The sequence below is a fragment of the Nicotiana tabacum genome, chromosome 18, assembly GCF_000715075.1.
Source record: "Nicotiana tabacum cultivar K326 chromosome 18, ASM71507v2, whole genome shotgun sequence".
Lineage (NCBI taxonomy): Eukaryota > Viridiplantae > Streptophyta > Magnoliopsida > Solanales > Solanaceae > Nicotiana > Nicotiana tabacum.
The window spans coordinates 117,783,244-117,798,766 of record NC_134097.1 but is presented as its reverse complement, the minus strand read 5'-3'; the positions used below and the strand labels follow the sequence as shown (position 1 = coordinate 117,798,766).

The 15,523-nt window shown below is 36.4% G+C and overlaps 2 protein-coding genes across 5 annotated transcripts; one reads left to right on the top strand and one right to left on the bottom strand.

The window, feature by feature from the left end:
- The first annotated feature begins 1,858 nt into the window (after positions 1-1,858).
- LOC107816386 (uncharacterized) lies at positions 1,859-8,412 on the top strand. 3 transcript variants are annotated; one of them, XM_075237186.1, is made up of 7 exons: positions 1,859-2,447; positions 3,839-4,020; positions 4,738-4,887; positions 4,968-5,041; positions 5,183-5,301; positions 6,768-6,851; positions 7,631-8,412. In XM_075237186.1, exons 2-7 carry the CDS (start codon positions 4,014-4,016, stop codon positions 7,725-7,727), a joined length of 531 nt encoding a protein of 176 aa, XP_075093287.1. In that variant the 5' UTR covers positions 1,859-2,447; positions 3,839-4,013; the 3' UTR covers positions 7,728-8,412. The 3 variants fall into 3 exon arrangements, with proteins under 3 accessions (XP_075093287.1, XP_075093289.1, XP_075093288.1); XM_075237188.1 differs by having other exon boundaries at positions 1,869-2,447; positions 3,844-4,020; XM_075237187.1 differs by having other exon boundaries at positions 1,872-2,434.
- A 633-nt stretch (positions 8,413-9,045) lies between these two features.
- LOC107773331 (DNA polymerase epsilon catalytic subunit B-like) lies at positions 9,046-14,049 on the bottom strand. 2 transcript variants are annotated; one of them, XM_075237185.1, is made up of 7 exons: positions 13,747-14,049; positions 13,585-13,650; positions 13,354-13,413; positions 13,137-13,232; positions 10,597-10,703; positions 9,671-10,044; positions 9,395-9,532 (listed from the first exon to the last, which is right to left on the bottom strand). In XM_075237185.1, the coding sequence occupies exons 1-6, from the start codon at positions 13,912-13,914 to the stop codon at positions 9,684-9,686; spliced, it is 858 nt and encodes a 285-aa protein (XP_075093286.1). In that variant the 5' UTR covers positions 13,915-14,049; the 3' UTR covers positions 9,395-9,532; positions 9,671-9,683. The 2 variants fall into 2 exon arrangements, with proteins under 2 accessions (XP_075093285.1, XP_075093286.1); XM_075237184.1 differs by having other exon boundaries at positions 9,046-10,044.
- Between the last annotated feature and the right edge of the window lie 1,474 nt (positions 14,050-15,523).

Sequence of the window (15,523 nt, the reverse complement as noted above, 5' to 3'; positions counted from 1 at the left end):
TTCATTCTCACTTTCCAGTTTCAATATCAGCACAATACCACCATGTGTGCGACATGGCATCCGATCACGGCCCGATCGGCTAAGCCGTCTTACCAAGACGTTTCCCTTTTCCATCAATCATCTCATTTCAATTTTTGTTTCACATATATCAGTTCATTGGCACTTGGGGCCACAATTATCACATCATACTTGCCACTAGGCCACATTTCATAACTCAAACTCTTTCCCCCCACATTTCACATCATTTCCACTTTCAACATTAACCTTGCAATTTAAGATAATGGGCACATACGAGAGCAATTCAAGTTGTAAGCATAGAGAGGATTTCACATAGTTCGACATAATAATCATAGTTTAAACTTGACTTGAAATCTAGGTATTTTAGCACATAGTTCACATTCTTCACACATCCTCAATTTACCAAGAATAGCATATAGATACATTGAGACACACCTTTCACATATATTCTTGTAACACCAATTTATTTGAAATAACAAGCACTACATCAATCAAATTTTGGACTTACAACATTTGCATGGACACCAAGGGAGCTCAATTTCTAAGAAGAGGAGGTTTTAACCATACATACCTCAATAGAGCTTTCCTTAAATTCTTACAATAATTCCGGAACTCCTAGCAACTTCGATCTCTTAGGATGAATGCTTAGTAACTTTACTTGATAATCTTCCAAGATTTGGGCAAGGACTGGATAGTGACCTGGTGATGATCACTTTCTCCCTGTAGAACTCTTTCTCTCACTCTAAACATAGTAGAAAATAGCACAAGAGGGTCTAATGGGGTATTTTAACGGAATGGGGTTGGGTTTTAAAAGTTAGAAAATAGGAGCCCCGACTCAATCTGCGGTCGTATATGTGACCGCATACTGATATGCAGCCCGCAAAAGGGACCGCAAAAGTAGCCCTCAAGACTTGAATATTCTGCCCGGATATGCGACCAATATGCGGTCTGCATACCTGTTCTGCGATCGCATAATGCACTGCATAATCGCCCTTCGCAAAAATCCCAAAGAGGTTATGCGACGACTCTGTAGCCTGCATATAGATTATGCGATCGCATAATTGGCTGCATAGTTTTCCTCAAAATTAGCCAACATTTTGTCTCACTCTACGACGACTATGCGGTCTGTATTGCTATTATGCGGCCGCATAATAGGCTGAAACACGCTCTTCTGAAAAATATTTTTCCTTAACTTGTAATGCATAGATCAATCTAAAATTTCTAACACATATTCCTAACTTGGCACTATGAGATTTCGGGTTTTTTAGTAAGAATTTTATGGGGCCTTACAATACTACAACATTACAGCTTGTTTGGATACTTATTACATATATAGTTTCATATTTGTATTGTATTGTATTGTATTGTATTGTACCATATTCATTTGATCAATTAGACGCTTGTATAGACTGTATCGTCTTCCATTATTTCACAATGCCACATACAAAAAATATGAAGAATATACTTATAATATTATTAAAAAGGTATGAAATAGAGTTATTTTAAAGAAGGTAGGTTGAAAAAGCTATGATAAAGGGTAAAATAAGATTATTAAAATATTAATTAAGGGCAAGATAATAAAAAAAAAATAATATGATCACACAAAATCGATTATAACATAAAATGAAATTTTTTATTGTCATATAACAACATATTTGATAATATGATATAATAAAATTTAAGCAATATAATATGTAACAACCATCCAAACAAGCTCTTGAAATTTACATTAAATTAATTGATTTGGTATGTATCTTCTATTTACATTGTTATTGCTTGGTCATAGTTAATTAATTAATATATAATATATATATATATATATATATATTCCAGCTTCGGCGACGACCACTACCACCAGGTAAGTTCTTGCCCTCTTTACCCATATCCTTCCTCTCCCCCCTCTCTCATCCCCCTTATCTCATTCCCCTACTCTATCTTCTGTTTTCTTTTCTTTTTTTCCCCAGCTGCTACCCCATCGCCGACTGCCTGACAGATCTGGCGATTGCCATTGTTCCTTATCCCTACTTCCTTTACTTTATCTCCTCTTCCTTGCTCTATCTTTTTGGTCCCCTCCACGTTTTTTTTTGCTTTTTATTTTTTGTTTTTAGTTTTCTGTTGTGTGCGCGCGCAGATGGCAAGACTAGGATTTTTTCAGCGGGGCCCATAAACACGCCATAGAGTGTCACATTGTACATGTGGAGTTTCGGCTAGGACATCCCAGCCGGTTCTGGCGAGATACAACCACATCAGCTAACTATCTGGCGACCTTTAAGGCGTCTATCGTTAAAGAAGTGACAGCAAATGCTCGATGCTCTCAACTACAACCCAGTTAGAGACGAGCGTGAGGCGTACAAGCAAGCAGTGCAGAGCATCCCCTGTTGGAATTTGCAAAGGCCTGCAGGAGTCGAATATCCAGGTTCTATTCTCTGGTTGGTACCTCCCATTTTTCTATTTATCTCCTTTGTGTTAGTTAAATTGTTGCCACTGTAGTTCGCATTAGCTTAATCATACTATTAGTGTGCCTGTAGTTATAACTTGTGTTAGCAATTTTTCTTAGTCTGTCGTAAGTATAATGGATGTGGTCTGGGATGGTAGAGTAAGGTCATGTCCTCGGGGGTAAGGGGGCCATGACATGGGGTGGGACGGGAGGCAAGGGTGAAGGGGGAGTAAAGGAGCTTTTAGGTTGAGAATTGGGTCTTGGAACATAGGAACGTTGACGGGTAAGTCTATAGAGTTAGCGAAGATTCTCTAGAAGAAGAAGGTCAATATAGCTTGTGTTCAGGAGACTAGGTGGGTAGGATTGAAGGGGGGGATGTTGACGGGTATAAGCTATAGTACTCTAGAGGCACGAAGGGTAAGAATGAAGTGGGTATTTTGATGAACCGGAATTTAGAGAGTATGTGGTTGAGGTTAGGCAGGTGAATGATAGATTAATGACTATTAAATTAGTGGTTGGAGAGCACACTCTAAATATCGTTAGCGCTTATGCGCCGCAAACGAGCCTGGATGAGGAGGTTAAAAGGTGTTTCTAGGATGGGTTGGATGAGTTAGTGCGTAGTATTCTACCTGCTAAGAGGTTGTTTATAGGAGTAGATTTCAATGGTCATATTGGGTCAACTGCTGGTGGCTATAGCGATATACACGGCGGCTTCGGCTTTGGGGATAGAAACGGAGGAGGAGCTTCACTATTGGATTTTGCTAAAGCATGTGAGCTGGTGATTGCGAACTCTAGTTTTTCGAGGAGGGATGAGCATTTGATTACGTTTCAAAGTATGGCAGCAAAGAATCAAATTGACTACCTCCCCCTCAGAAGGTGTGATAGAGGGTAGTGTAAGGATTGCAAGGTTATACCGGGGGAGACCCTCGCGACACAGTATAGGCTCTTAGTGATGGACATTGGTATAGTTAAGTATTAACTATGAAAAAAATGTTAAGTATTAACTATGAAAAAAAAAAAGATAATTCCTTCTTACTATCTGAAAAATCAAATATAATGGATCACAAAAAAAAACTAAAAAATTAACTAAAGTGGATCGGAGGGAGTAATGTTCAAAGGCGAATTTTGTAATATACGTAAAAATAACCAAAAAATTATTTAAAGTGGACCGGAAGAAATGTTACTTTTGATAAATTTAAAGGACCAAAATTGCTCGAGAATATTTAATGCACTATTCTTTACTTACCTAAAGACAAATAGGTTCCATCGGGGTAATAAATGGTGCCAAATAGGAGATTAGCACTTGCACAACTTAAAACAAAACATCTTTCTTTTCTTCTGTTTTCTCTTCTCTCATTACTTTCCTTTTGGTTTGCATTGTAGCGAAGTGCATCAGTGTTCAACTGCCAACACAAGAAATACATTCGCCCCCTTACCAACGACCCGTTGCATCTGTATCGACTTGACATCTTGAAGAAATTCATTAGTGTCTGTGAAAAATCACTTCTTCTGTGCATAGAATCGAACACCTGGTGGGCAATAGCAAAAGGAGGACACCATGGATGGTAACTCAAAACTCTTTGTATTACCTACTTTTCTCTTCAACATGTTATTCTCTTTTTTCATTTTACCCCTTCCCCAAGCTACATTTTGATTTTCTTAAGCCTAAAGAAGTGTCAATTATTCAATAACTTAGAAATGTTGTCACAATTTTCCTGTGTCATAGAAAATAATGGTGAAGTAGTATTGTGGACACTTAAGTGATAGATGAATTGTTGATGAAAGATTAAGTAAAGAGTCGTGAAATTTGAGATTTAAAGTAAGAAATCTAGTCACTGATCTGAATTTAGAATATAAGTCATGTCTTTGCATTTGATTCAAGAACTTAAAATGCATTTTTGAATTTAACTGACACTATTTGTACTTCGCAGTTCACTTGATTGCAGATATTTCTATTTCTTGGTCCGTATAGTTCTTTTTTAGATTACATGTATTCTTTTTCCTCATTTTCACCATACTTCACTGAACGCGAGCTTTAGTGGTGTATAAAGCTCCAACTAACACTTTGTGCTCTTTGGTTTTTCTCCTTTGAAAACACTGTTTTAAGGGGGATGGGGGGAGGAACAAAGATAAAAAGGACCCTTTGTACAGAACTGCAGCCTGAGCTTCTGAGACTTCATTACTTGCACTTTGCATTTAGTGAACTATATTGTGGAAGATGCAGTGCGAAGGACTAGTAGTTCGACTTATGTTTCTGTTTGTTGTGTGTTTTTGTTATTTAGTTGATTCACAGCAGACTATGGAGGAAACTATCCTGGTGGGTGATGATCTAATGATGGGCCCGCCATCGCCTCTCATTCCACCTGAGATAGCGTCTCATGTACTCGAAGGTGTTGATCTCTGTGATGGAATCTTGAGGAACCTGTTCCTTTGTATGTCTAACTTTTCCTCAAATATCCCTTTTTGGTTCATGTGGTTTATAATGCTCATCAATCAAGGGTTTGTTTTCTAGGCCTACAAATCAATGATATTGAGCCATTCTGTCAGGATGAGATTGCTCTGTATCGGCAATGTGCAGAGAGAAGGGTGAGAAAGATAAAAACTTGGTTAAAATTTTTTAACATTTTTGCTAATATAAAGTTTATTTTCTTGTACTTTAAATGAGGTTTTTGGTTGCTTGAACACTAATTTTATACCAGCAGTTTAATGTGAAGTTCTCTTGTGTAGGATAAGGAGCTTAGGCAACGCCTTCAAGATAGTGAACAGAAATTAGGATTGTCAATGCCTCTAGATCAAGCAAAAGAACGAGCCACTCAACTAGAATCAGAAGTCACATTACTGGAGAGGTATGTTAGAGTAAAGATTAGTAATGATATTGATAAATCTGTCTTTTCCTTAGCTATGACTCATTAAATGTTTAGTCAATAGAAAAATTATCAAAAAAATGTTTAGTCAATAGAAAGTTCCCGGCTATCTCTTAGAATCAATTGCAGCTCCTTTGCATGAAGTTACCATTACCTGTGCAATTTATTTATGTATGAGCCTTGGTATGTAAAATGCTTAGTTTAAGTAGTCTCAATCTATTATTTTAGGTGAAAATACACCAATAGTGGTGTTGCTTTCAAGGAGTCTGACCTGACCTTTGATTTAAAAAATGTGTTTGTCTATAAAACAATATAAACATGCTTTACTCATTTACTTATTCATTGTACTTGAACTGATAAAGATGGACTATATCTCAATATTGATTTGACTTCATTTTCACTGACGAACAAACTAATAAAGCCAGTTCTGCACATAAACAAGTTGCTGGTTATGTATATTAGTGAAGTAGATTTAGCTGCGTTATCATCAACGGCATGTTGTTATGATAAAATGTAGCACCGACACGGTTTTAGTGAGTGCAAGAAGTTTCCATATTATTCACTTCCCTTCTCAGTATCAGTCATGTCTGTCTTTGCTTTTGATATATTCTCTTCTAATTGCAAATGTATCATCCCCAATCTCAAGGTGATAGCTTATGGTATGGTTTTTGAATTCATAGCATAAGCTCATATGAAGTATTTTAAAAGGGGGGGGGGGGTGTGCTACCTATCATGAGACAGGCGCAAGCACCACACATTTTATTTTTTAATATTTTTTTTTAAAAGATAACATCTAAAATATTAGAATATAAAAGATATAGAAAATTACTAGAATGCAAAAAATTCAAAATAAAAAAGTAACAAAATCCTTTTAACTAGTGAAGCATAATAATATATGTACGTCATTATATTCTTAGTCATCAAATCCGTATTATAGAATATTGGTGTACAAGGCAGTTAATTTAAGAGGTAAAGCGTGCATGCATTTTTGGACATACAGCGCAAACAACCCAAAGGTTGCCTTGAACTTAGACCAATTCCTGCGGTTGCCAATTTGCCTTCTATGAAATTACTCATCTCCAATCTGTTACCCTCTTCTGGTGGGACAATCATTGTTATGTTGCAGGCATATTCCACTTATAAATTAGGGATATGTCCTATTCGTTAGTTCCAAATTTGAAGTCACTAATACTTCAATGACCCTGAATGCACATCTTTTTTAATTGTGGAATGTTCAAAGGGTTATAACAAAGGCTATATCTGTTTTGGTAATGGTGCCAATGTTCTTTCTTATGATTGTCTTGTTCTCTAGTTGAAACCATTATCAGGATGCTGCGTAAAAAAAGAAAAAACATAAGTTGGAATCTGGAGTTTACTCTTTTGTCTATAGCATTTGATGTGAAGTAATATACAATAAGTATTCTGTGACATGTCTTCTTTTTTTCTAGGCGCTTGATTTTGGCAAGTGGAGCTGAAGGTATGGATGGTTTTCGGCAGCGATGGAGTCTACATGGTCGCCTAACTGATACCAAGTATGAAACTGTAACTGATTTTTCTGTTAGCTATTTGCATAGCCCCTACCTTGGCAAGTTGCGAGTGGTGCAGTTGTTTCTAGCATAATCTTTACTAGGCAAGGGAACTTAGGAAAGTTTGTGTTTTAGATTTTGGATCATCTAATGTAAAATCCACTTGTTTCACAAAAGAAAACTAAGCATGCCATTATTTGTGGTATAAAACTATAATTTGGTGAAACCTTAAATTTGACAATAAGTATGGCTAGATTTAGTCCATCATCTACAAATATACAATCAGTTTTGCTATGTTCTATGGATTGTTTGAGAGTATATACTCTGCCAATTAAGGATGCAGCTACAAAATATTAACAATTTAAACTGCTGATATATGTATAAGCTGGACGTGGTTTGTAAGTCTCACGAGATGTGTCTGTCTTGAGCTTGACTACTCTATCAAACCTACTATTAGGTCTTGACAAAACAGAGTTAAGCTTGAGTATTTGCCAGCCAGTCCCTAGTGGCTGATGTTGTCCTTGCCACGTAAAGTAATTGCATTTGTTCATGGGAAATTTTCCCCATTGGTACTCATAAAGCTCTTCTTGCGTTTAAGACTTACTATCTTCTTTTTTATTGTACAATTATTCAACTAAAAAGTGAAATCTTAGGAGAACCTCTGGAAGAGCATTGATGACAAAGAAGAAAAAAGGATTTCCATATGCAAACAGTCGTTCCATTAATTACTACGGATATCATACTTTCTTTGTAGCACCCTTTTCTAAGGTTTAATCCTCGTGCAGGAAAAGGCTGGAGGCCCTGAAGGGGGGAATGGAGAACAGGAAGAAGGATGAGCCAGCTGAAAGTGAACCTACCAAGAAAAGATGGTTCTTCTGGTGAAAACAATGCTTACATGGTCGTATGTAGTACTACCATCACATTCAATAATTTATTACTCCCTCCGTTTCAATTTAGATGAGGTAGTTTGACTTAGCACAATCTTTATGAAAGAAAAGAAGACTTTTGAAATATGTGATTCTAAAAGCTTAAGGGTAAAAGCTTTGTGGGACTATAATATTTTTGTGGAAAAGCTTCTCATTAAGGGCAAAATGAGTAAAGTAAAAAGTTCAAAGTTAAATTGTTTCTAAATATAGAAATGTGTCATTCTTTTTGGAACGGACTACTAAGAAAAGTGTCGTTTAAATTGAAACGGAGGGAGTATGTTTTATCGCATTTTATTCATGGCACCTTGTTTCCATCCTTTTTTTGAGAAGGGGAATTTGACCATTTTTTACTGGTAAAGAACCCCACGCATAAATATGTATACTCAAGTACTTTACCATTTCAAAAAAAATAATGTATACTCAAGTCAGATAGTGCAGCAATGAATTCGCTCATGTTTTAGTGTTAGAAGTGTGTTCGTAGAGGACTGTTTCCATGACTTTGATTCATACTCTGGAAGAGAGGAAACTTTGTACTTATCTCCTTGTTTGATGTATGGATTGTTACCGGCAACTGGCAAGAACATTCGCCAACAAAAGCAAATATTTTATGGTTTCCTAGGTTTGAAGGCTTCTTATTATCATATTGTTGTCTATAATTTGGCTATCTTTACTACTTTTGCTGGCAGGTACTTTTTCTTTCCTTTCTATAGTATTTTCAGCATAATTTTTTGCTCCTATTTTTTTCAAACCGATTTTGAAAATGCTTTTCTTGAGCCGAAAGTCTATTGTAAATACTCTCTACCTCTTCATAAGGTAGAGGTAAGGTCTGCACACACCTCACCCTCCCCAAGTCTTAGTAGTGAATATATAGACTATAAAAGAAAGCCTAATTCAGCAAATCTTTTTATCTGGGAAAATGCATAAGTACCCCTAACCTATGACCGAAGTTCCAACTATATACTTTTCCTTTTCAGGGAGTAATAGGACACCTAAAAAGGAAAAGTCTGTATTTGAGATTTCGATCATAGGTTGGGGATGCTTGTGCATTTTCCCTTTTATCAATAAATAGCAAGTTTGGTTCAGTAAAGCAGAAAAGTACATACATCCCCTTAGGCAGAGGGAAAAAGGAGATAAAGAAACATAAGTGTTAAATTACAAAGTTTATGTTTCAATAGTATTTCTTCCACTACTCAGTAGTTCATTCTGTAATCAACTTCAATCGAAGGCATATCTAGCTAAACTAAGATACCGCTGGTTCCTTGTCAAGTGCAAAGTTTGAGATTCAAATCATTATTCTCATAACTACATAAATAATCCCCATGAGTGATGTACGCTTCACAACAAGCTTCGAAAAAGGATGACTATTTACATTTCACTACTCTTGCAATACGAATATATACAGCTTAACTCTTGTAACATAAATGCAGAATGCATCATTTCTAGAGCGTGATACGGAACTCTTGTAAAAGATGACGAATTGGTGCCTCCAAATAAGCAATTATATGTATGCTCTGTATATAGTCGTCAATTTTCCACCAAACCAGCAAATCTGGTATGGGATATTGGATGCAACATTTACTTATCCATCTTTCCTCTCCGAAAAAGGGAGCAGCTGTTGAGGTAACTGGCACTTCTCCAGTGCTAGCAGTCCTCGGGGGCATTATACCAGCTTTTGACTATCCAGCCCAAATTACCGAACCCATGTAGACAGCTGAATTTCTAAAACCGGTCAGCTCCCATGTCATGGACTCCTAGAATACTCTGCGACATTATGTCTATCAATAAAAATCACATCTTGTTTTGGACACCATGAGGCACCCTTGCACCATGCAGAACAGCCAGCAAATGTTGAGATCACAAACAATTTATCGCTGATAATGAGGTGAAACTATCTGATACCTGTAGGCTGTGGTTATCTGGCTTCCAAAATCCAAGAAGTGCACTCTTGGAGTAATTGAAACTTTTGATTTACAGCTATGTTGAAGAAGACTTGCATTTTATTGCGGAACTCCGAGACACCTTCCTTGCAGCTAAATGACCCGGCACAAGTACAGTGGTCTGCTAAATGTGCAGCTTTAATCTGGTGGCATTTTAGGCATACCAGATCTTGAAGATGGTATAGCCTCTCTCTCTGCCGCACAATTTGAATAAGAGCATTTTCCGTTGCTTCACGATCACAAGGTTGCCCACATTGGGGCACAGCACAACGCCACTCCTGATAAATCAAAGCTCTGTCTCGACACAGGTCAAGGTCTCTGCAGTCGTTGCAGTAACTGAAAGTAACAGATAATGGAAATAAGAAACCAACTAATATCCTGAAGATTCTATAGTAGACAACCAACTAGGAGTGGCAAACGGGCTGGTCGGGTCAGATATGGTTAGGGTCGAAAACGGGTAATGAAAAAACGGATAAATTATCCGACCCAACCCATATTTAATACGGGTAAAAAATGGGTTAACCGGCGAATAATATGGGTAACCATATTATCCATGAATTCTTGCATATGATCACTTTGGGAGAATTCTTAATCTCCCTAACCCGAGGAACCCCCAATTTGAGGCTTTACAAATGTAAAAGTTAGACCCATTGGTTATCCATTTTCTAAATGGCTAATATGGTTCTTATCCATATTTGACCCGTTTTTAAAAAGTTCATTATCCAACCCATTTTTTAGTCGATAATATGGGTGGTTAACTATTTTCTTTTAACCATTTTGCCACCCCTACAACCAACTAATATCCAGTAGACAAAGTTCCAGTAGTGGCGGATACTGCCATCCTTTCTCATTTCAGACAAAAGTAACACCTATTTACCCTACATTTACCTGCAAATGACATTTGGAAGGGTATACGACATAGAGAGACCGTGAAATTCTGCTTCTGGAGCGAATTCCCTAACACGAACAAGTTTTAATAGATTTCTCCTCATGATCTGCACAAAGGAAAGTAATGAGAACTTATCAACGGCATGCTGCAATGAAATGTTATTCTTGCTGAAGAATCATACTAGTGAATATCCAACTTATGTTTAGCGGTTTAGCCCCATAATTAACACACCATTACAATCTATTTTAGCGCTCCACATTTCAATGGATATCACTAAATAATCTAGCATGATATGATGCGCCAAAGTGATCATAGTTTTTCAAATCAGAATCTCTAAGTTCTAAGGAGCCAACAAAATAGCAGATCAAAACATTAGCAAAACACACTGGTTTATTGAGAAGGAAAGATGATGTATTCAGTGAAAGAGAAACTAGAAAAAAGCCATCAGACAGAAGTAGAGACAGCATGATGCAAGACAAAAATCATTTCTACTAGTTATAACATAAGTTGCGCTGACTCTTCGTTTTTGGTGCCGCACCCGTCTCGACACGGGAAGGGAGCGGGTGCAGGATACGTCCCGGATTCGGTCAACTACCTTCGGATACTTTGACCTGAGTCCATCGACAAATTTTGGGGGCAAATTGAGATTTTGATTTCTCAAAATTAAAAATAAAATAGATTTAATACATGGGAAATGGCATACCTTCAATATTGTAGTACTTTTGTATTATATCTGTTGCTTTGTGTTTCAGAAAAACCAAGAATTCAAAGGGTCGTGTTTTGAGTTAAGACTTCTGTAGACAGTAGTAGCGATATAGATGGAAAGTTGGTGGAAGGCCTTTAGTGGCTTTCTTTTTCTCTTTGTAGCTCTATTTTTTATAATTTTGAATATTTTAGCCGAATCCCCGCATCTGTATCCATACCTGGATCCGCAGCCCCAAATCTTAAAATTTAGCTTTTGCCGAATCCGACAGTCGGATCCGTGCCCGTATCGGATGCCCACACTCGAGTCCGAGCAACTTAAGTTATAACCAATGAAAGCAGAGGTAAATGAGAATAGGTCCTTCGCATTTTAAAAAAATTCATTTTGGGGGCAACAGAAGGGGGAAAAGGGACAAGAAGAAGGCACCAAGCACACAGAGGCCTAGTGGTCAATGAAGTGGATTGAGTACGATGAAGTCTCAGGTTCAAATCCCAACAGAGGCAAAAACACTAGGTAATTTCTTCCAATCTGTTCAAACTTTGGTGGACAGAGTTACCCGACGACCTATGTTAGCGGGAGGTAACAAGTATCCCATGGAATTAGTCCAGGTGCGTGCAAGCTGGCCCAGAAACCGTGGTGATCAAAATATATATACATCTCCATGCAATTGCCTCTTGTACACTCTTCTTTTTTTGTGGTAGAAGAATCAATGCCACCAACTTTCTGTCATTAAATAAAAAAAAGGCAGGGAAAGCTAGAATATAAGTTCCTTTTTAGTGTTTTTTTTAAGGATAAGGTGAAGATTTTATCAAAACAGTATCAGCTTGATACTGTGAAAATACAGAGATAGTGCTGGCTTAAAAACATTAAAATCCTAAGCAGTCTAGCGTGTCCAGCGTGTTATGTAAATTCATGACAACATTTTTATCTTTCCGATAGTACAAATAATGCAAACAATGATATTTCACAGACTGCAGCTGCTCCTTCTTGCCTTCAAAACACCTCTTATTTCTTTCTTTCCATACAGTGTAATAAGTTAATTCTCATGCTTATTTCACCATAGACAACGTAAATGGTTTCATTAAATTCCTTGTTAAGCTGTTTCCTCTTGCCTAGTAAATCCAAGAGGAAATACCAAATGGAGGGTGGAGGAGTAAATTATTTTCTAACACCTCTCTAACAGTGTTAGTTACGACTTATGAATAAACACCAAAATATCCAACAAATTTCAAAGTTCAAAAAAAACCTAAATATAGCTTGATAAGATTGTATCGGCATCATTCAAGTCTAATAGTTTGAGCATGTTTTTTTATTGTTAAAGGTTCTATATTGATTTCAGCAGCAAGAATGTGTTGTAGCCTGTGAGATAACTACAAGGGGGGATGCGTATAATTTTGTAGTGAGCTCAAAAAGTCCAACACTTTGAGCATGTTTTACAAGCTTAAACACATAACAACATAAAACACCGCATTTTTTCTGTGGTTCCAGTTCCCTAAATCTATATACATCTCCAGACTCCAGTTTGCCACGTCATGACTAGACATGTGACCCATTTTCTCTAGTGCATAGCACTCAAACAATGATGACTGATGACTCCACTGACAAAATATTCTAGTAACAGGAAATGGGAAGTGATAGAATGCAAAATTAAGTTATGGGCCAGCTGCATTTCTGGGCGCACTTTACCCATCCAATAGATCTTTTTATTTTGTGTGAGTGGGGGGGGGGGGGGGAGATCTCACTCATATACACCCTACACTCCATCAACATGGAAATGTTGAAAGTGAGAGCACTCGTGAGACAAGAAAATCCTAACTTTGATGTTGAGAGGCTTACAAGATCAAGATCCTCTTTCTCTAAAATTTCAATGTCTGCAATTTGAGATTCATATCGCCTTCTCAAATATGCCTCGACATCCATTTCCATTTTATCCTGTCAAACAAAAGCACAACAATCAACAAAAATATGAAATTTGCACCACAAAAAAAAAAAAGAGCTCCTTCCTCTCTTTGAGTATAGAAAGCTAAATCATTTCAAAAGAAAAATCACTGACCTTTGTTGCCACGTAAAAGTATGGCCTGAATTTATACTTCGATTTGAATGTTGAACCATCCTTCAATCAAAAATTCCCACATAAAAACCCACAGACATTAACAATTCATTTTTTCCTTTCTAGAATCAATAAACAAACATCATCAGTAAGAATATTCTATCAATAACTCATAAAAAATAACATTTTCTTTTTTCACATAAATAAGCAACAAAATCACAGTATAAATTTTACCTGACAAACGAAATAAAGATCGACGCAACTGTACACTTTGCGAGTCTCCTGATCCTCCCATGACGACTACAAAATTGAACCAGAAAACATAAAGAATTAAAATTCATTTATTCATTAAAATTTCCACACACAAAAAAAGAGGTAAAATTTGAGGTGTAGTACAGAGGCCAGAGTGAGAAGCCAGCCGAGCCGTTTATCTCCTTCAGTGAAAACATCGAATCCGAGCTTAGATTCGAGTTGTTCTTCGGAGTTAAGGATGAGTTTCTGTTTCTTGGAAATCCTCGTGGTGTCTCGCCAGTCCCGGCGCCGGTTATCTCCACCGCCGTTCATCCTTTTTACGATGTGAACTCCGGCGAGTAAAGTATAGTTATTGAGCTGGGGAAGGGATTGAAATCGGAAGTTGGATATAGAGTTTGGTTTTTCTGATTTGTCTTAGGGTCTGAAAAGAGGGAAAAATGCTTCGCCTGAAACGAGAGGGGGGGGGGGGGCGAGTTGAGAGGGGAGTGACTCTCTTTCCCGCGCTTTCTTTTTCTATTGTTTTATTTAGCTCTGAAATGACGATGTTGCCCCACAGTCTTCTTTATGAGTGAATTCTACTTTAAACCATTTGGGTTTGGCAACCCATCATATGATTTTCTAAATGACACTATTATGTAAAATGGCTTGCTCAATTGACCTGCATATATAAAATATAGGAGATTAAAAAAAAGATATTAATATAAAATGAAATATTAAAATATAAATCTTTTCCTAAGCATAATTTTCTTAATGACTATGTTGTGAATATTATTGTTGTTGTTACAAGCAGAGATCCTTAATTTATAAACATTTAAATTTATCTTTTAAGAAAATGATTAGTTATATATGGAAAAGACATTGTTCACCAAGAATTCGGTTCCACCAAGAAAACCTGTTTGTTTTTCTAACAAGAAATGCAACTTTAATTATAGTAGAATAAGGGCAAATTATAACTGTTCTCCCATTTGGCCTGAATTTTTTTGACAAAACTTTATTCTTCTTCTTTACATAATCTCCATCATTGTTGTTTGCCATGACTGAAAATATGTATGAATTAAATTGAAGCCTTGTGCATTAAAAGTGAGCATGTGTTTAAAAAATTGGAGCCGATAAGCATGAGTTAAAAATGATGTTTTGCTTTTAAAGATGCAGCATTTGGAATGTTTGAAATAATTAGTCAAATATAGAAGAGATCCTTTCCACCAAGATAATCTTTTTCTTTTCCAACAAGAAAAGTAATTTTAATTATGGTAGAATTCAGGGCAAATCCTAATATTACTTTCTTATTTCGTTATACATGTGTTAATAGATATTTTATACGGGATTGAATGTGAAATATATGGTTGAAAGTTTTACCTCCACATATAGTATTCCGAACATTTTTTTATACCAAAAACTTCATTATCGTCAAATTGGTCGTTGCTTGATTTGAATCCGACTTGAACTTGTCTTCAATCTCGATTCAACCATTACCTTTGATACCACTTGTTGGATCGAAATAATATGATGCATGCGGAGGAGAATAAAAAACTTTTATGACGATAACTCATGCATATCAAATAAGACTATTATGCAAAGTGACTTGGTCAATCTACCTACATTTATAAGAAAGGAGAATTTAAATATATATATATATATATAAGAAAATATTAAATATAACCCCCCCCCCCCCAAACGTGATTTTCTTAATTACTACATTGTGGATATTGTTGTTATTATTGTGAAAAGTAGAGATCCTTAATATTTAAATGTTTTAAAAAAATTCAAGATAATGATTAGTCACATATAGAAGAAACCCTTTCCACCAAGAAAATCTTTTTCTTTTTCAACAAGAAAAATAATTTTAATTGTGGTTGAATTTTGGGCAAAAATTAATACTACTTTTTTGTTTCATTATGCATGTGTTAGTGGATATTTTATA

Excerpts from the sequence above, each read along its gene's own strand:
- LOC107773331 (XM_075237184.1), bottom strand. The coding sequence starts at position 13,914 with ATGAACGGCGGTGGAGATAACCGGCGCCGGGACTGGCGAGACACCACG. Across the intron at positions 13,651-13,746 it reads GGCTTCTCACTCTGGCCTCT|TCGTCATGGGAGGATCAGGA; the intron begins GTACTACACCTC and ends TCAATTTTGTAG. Across the intron at positions 13,414-13,584 it reads ATCTTTATTTCGTTTGTCAG|GATGGTTCAACATTCAAATC; the intron begins GTAAAATTTATA and ends TTTTGATTGAAG.
- LOC107816386 (XM_075237186.1), top strand. Across the intron at positions 4,888-4,967 it reads CTTGAGGAACCTGTTCCTTT|GCCTACAAATCAATGATATT; the intron begins GTATGTCTAACT and ends TTTGTTTTCTAG. Across the intron at positions 5,302-6,767 it reads GAAGTCACATTACTGGAGAG|GCGCTTGATTTTGGCAAGTG; the intron begins GTATGTTAGAGT and ends CTTTTTTTCTAG.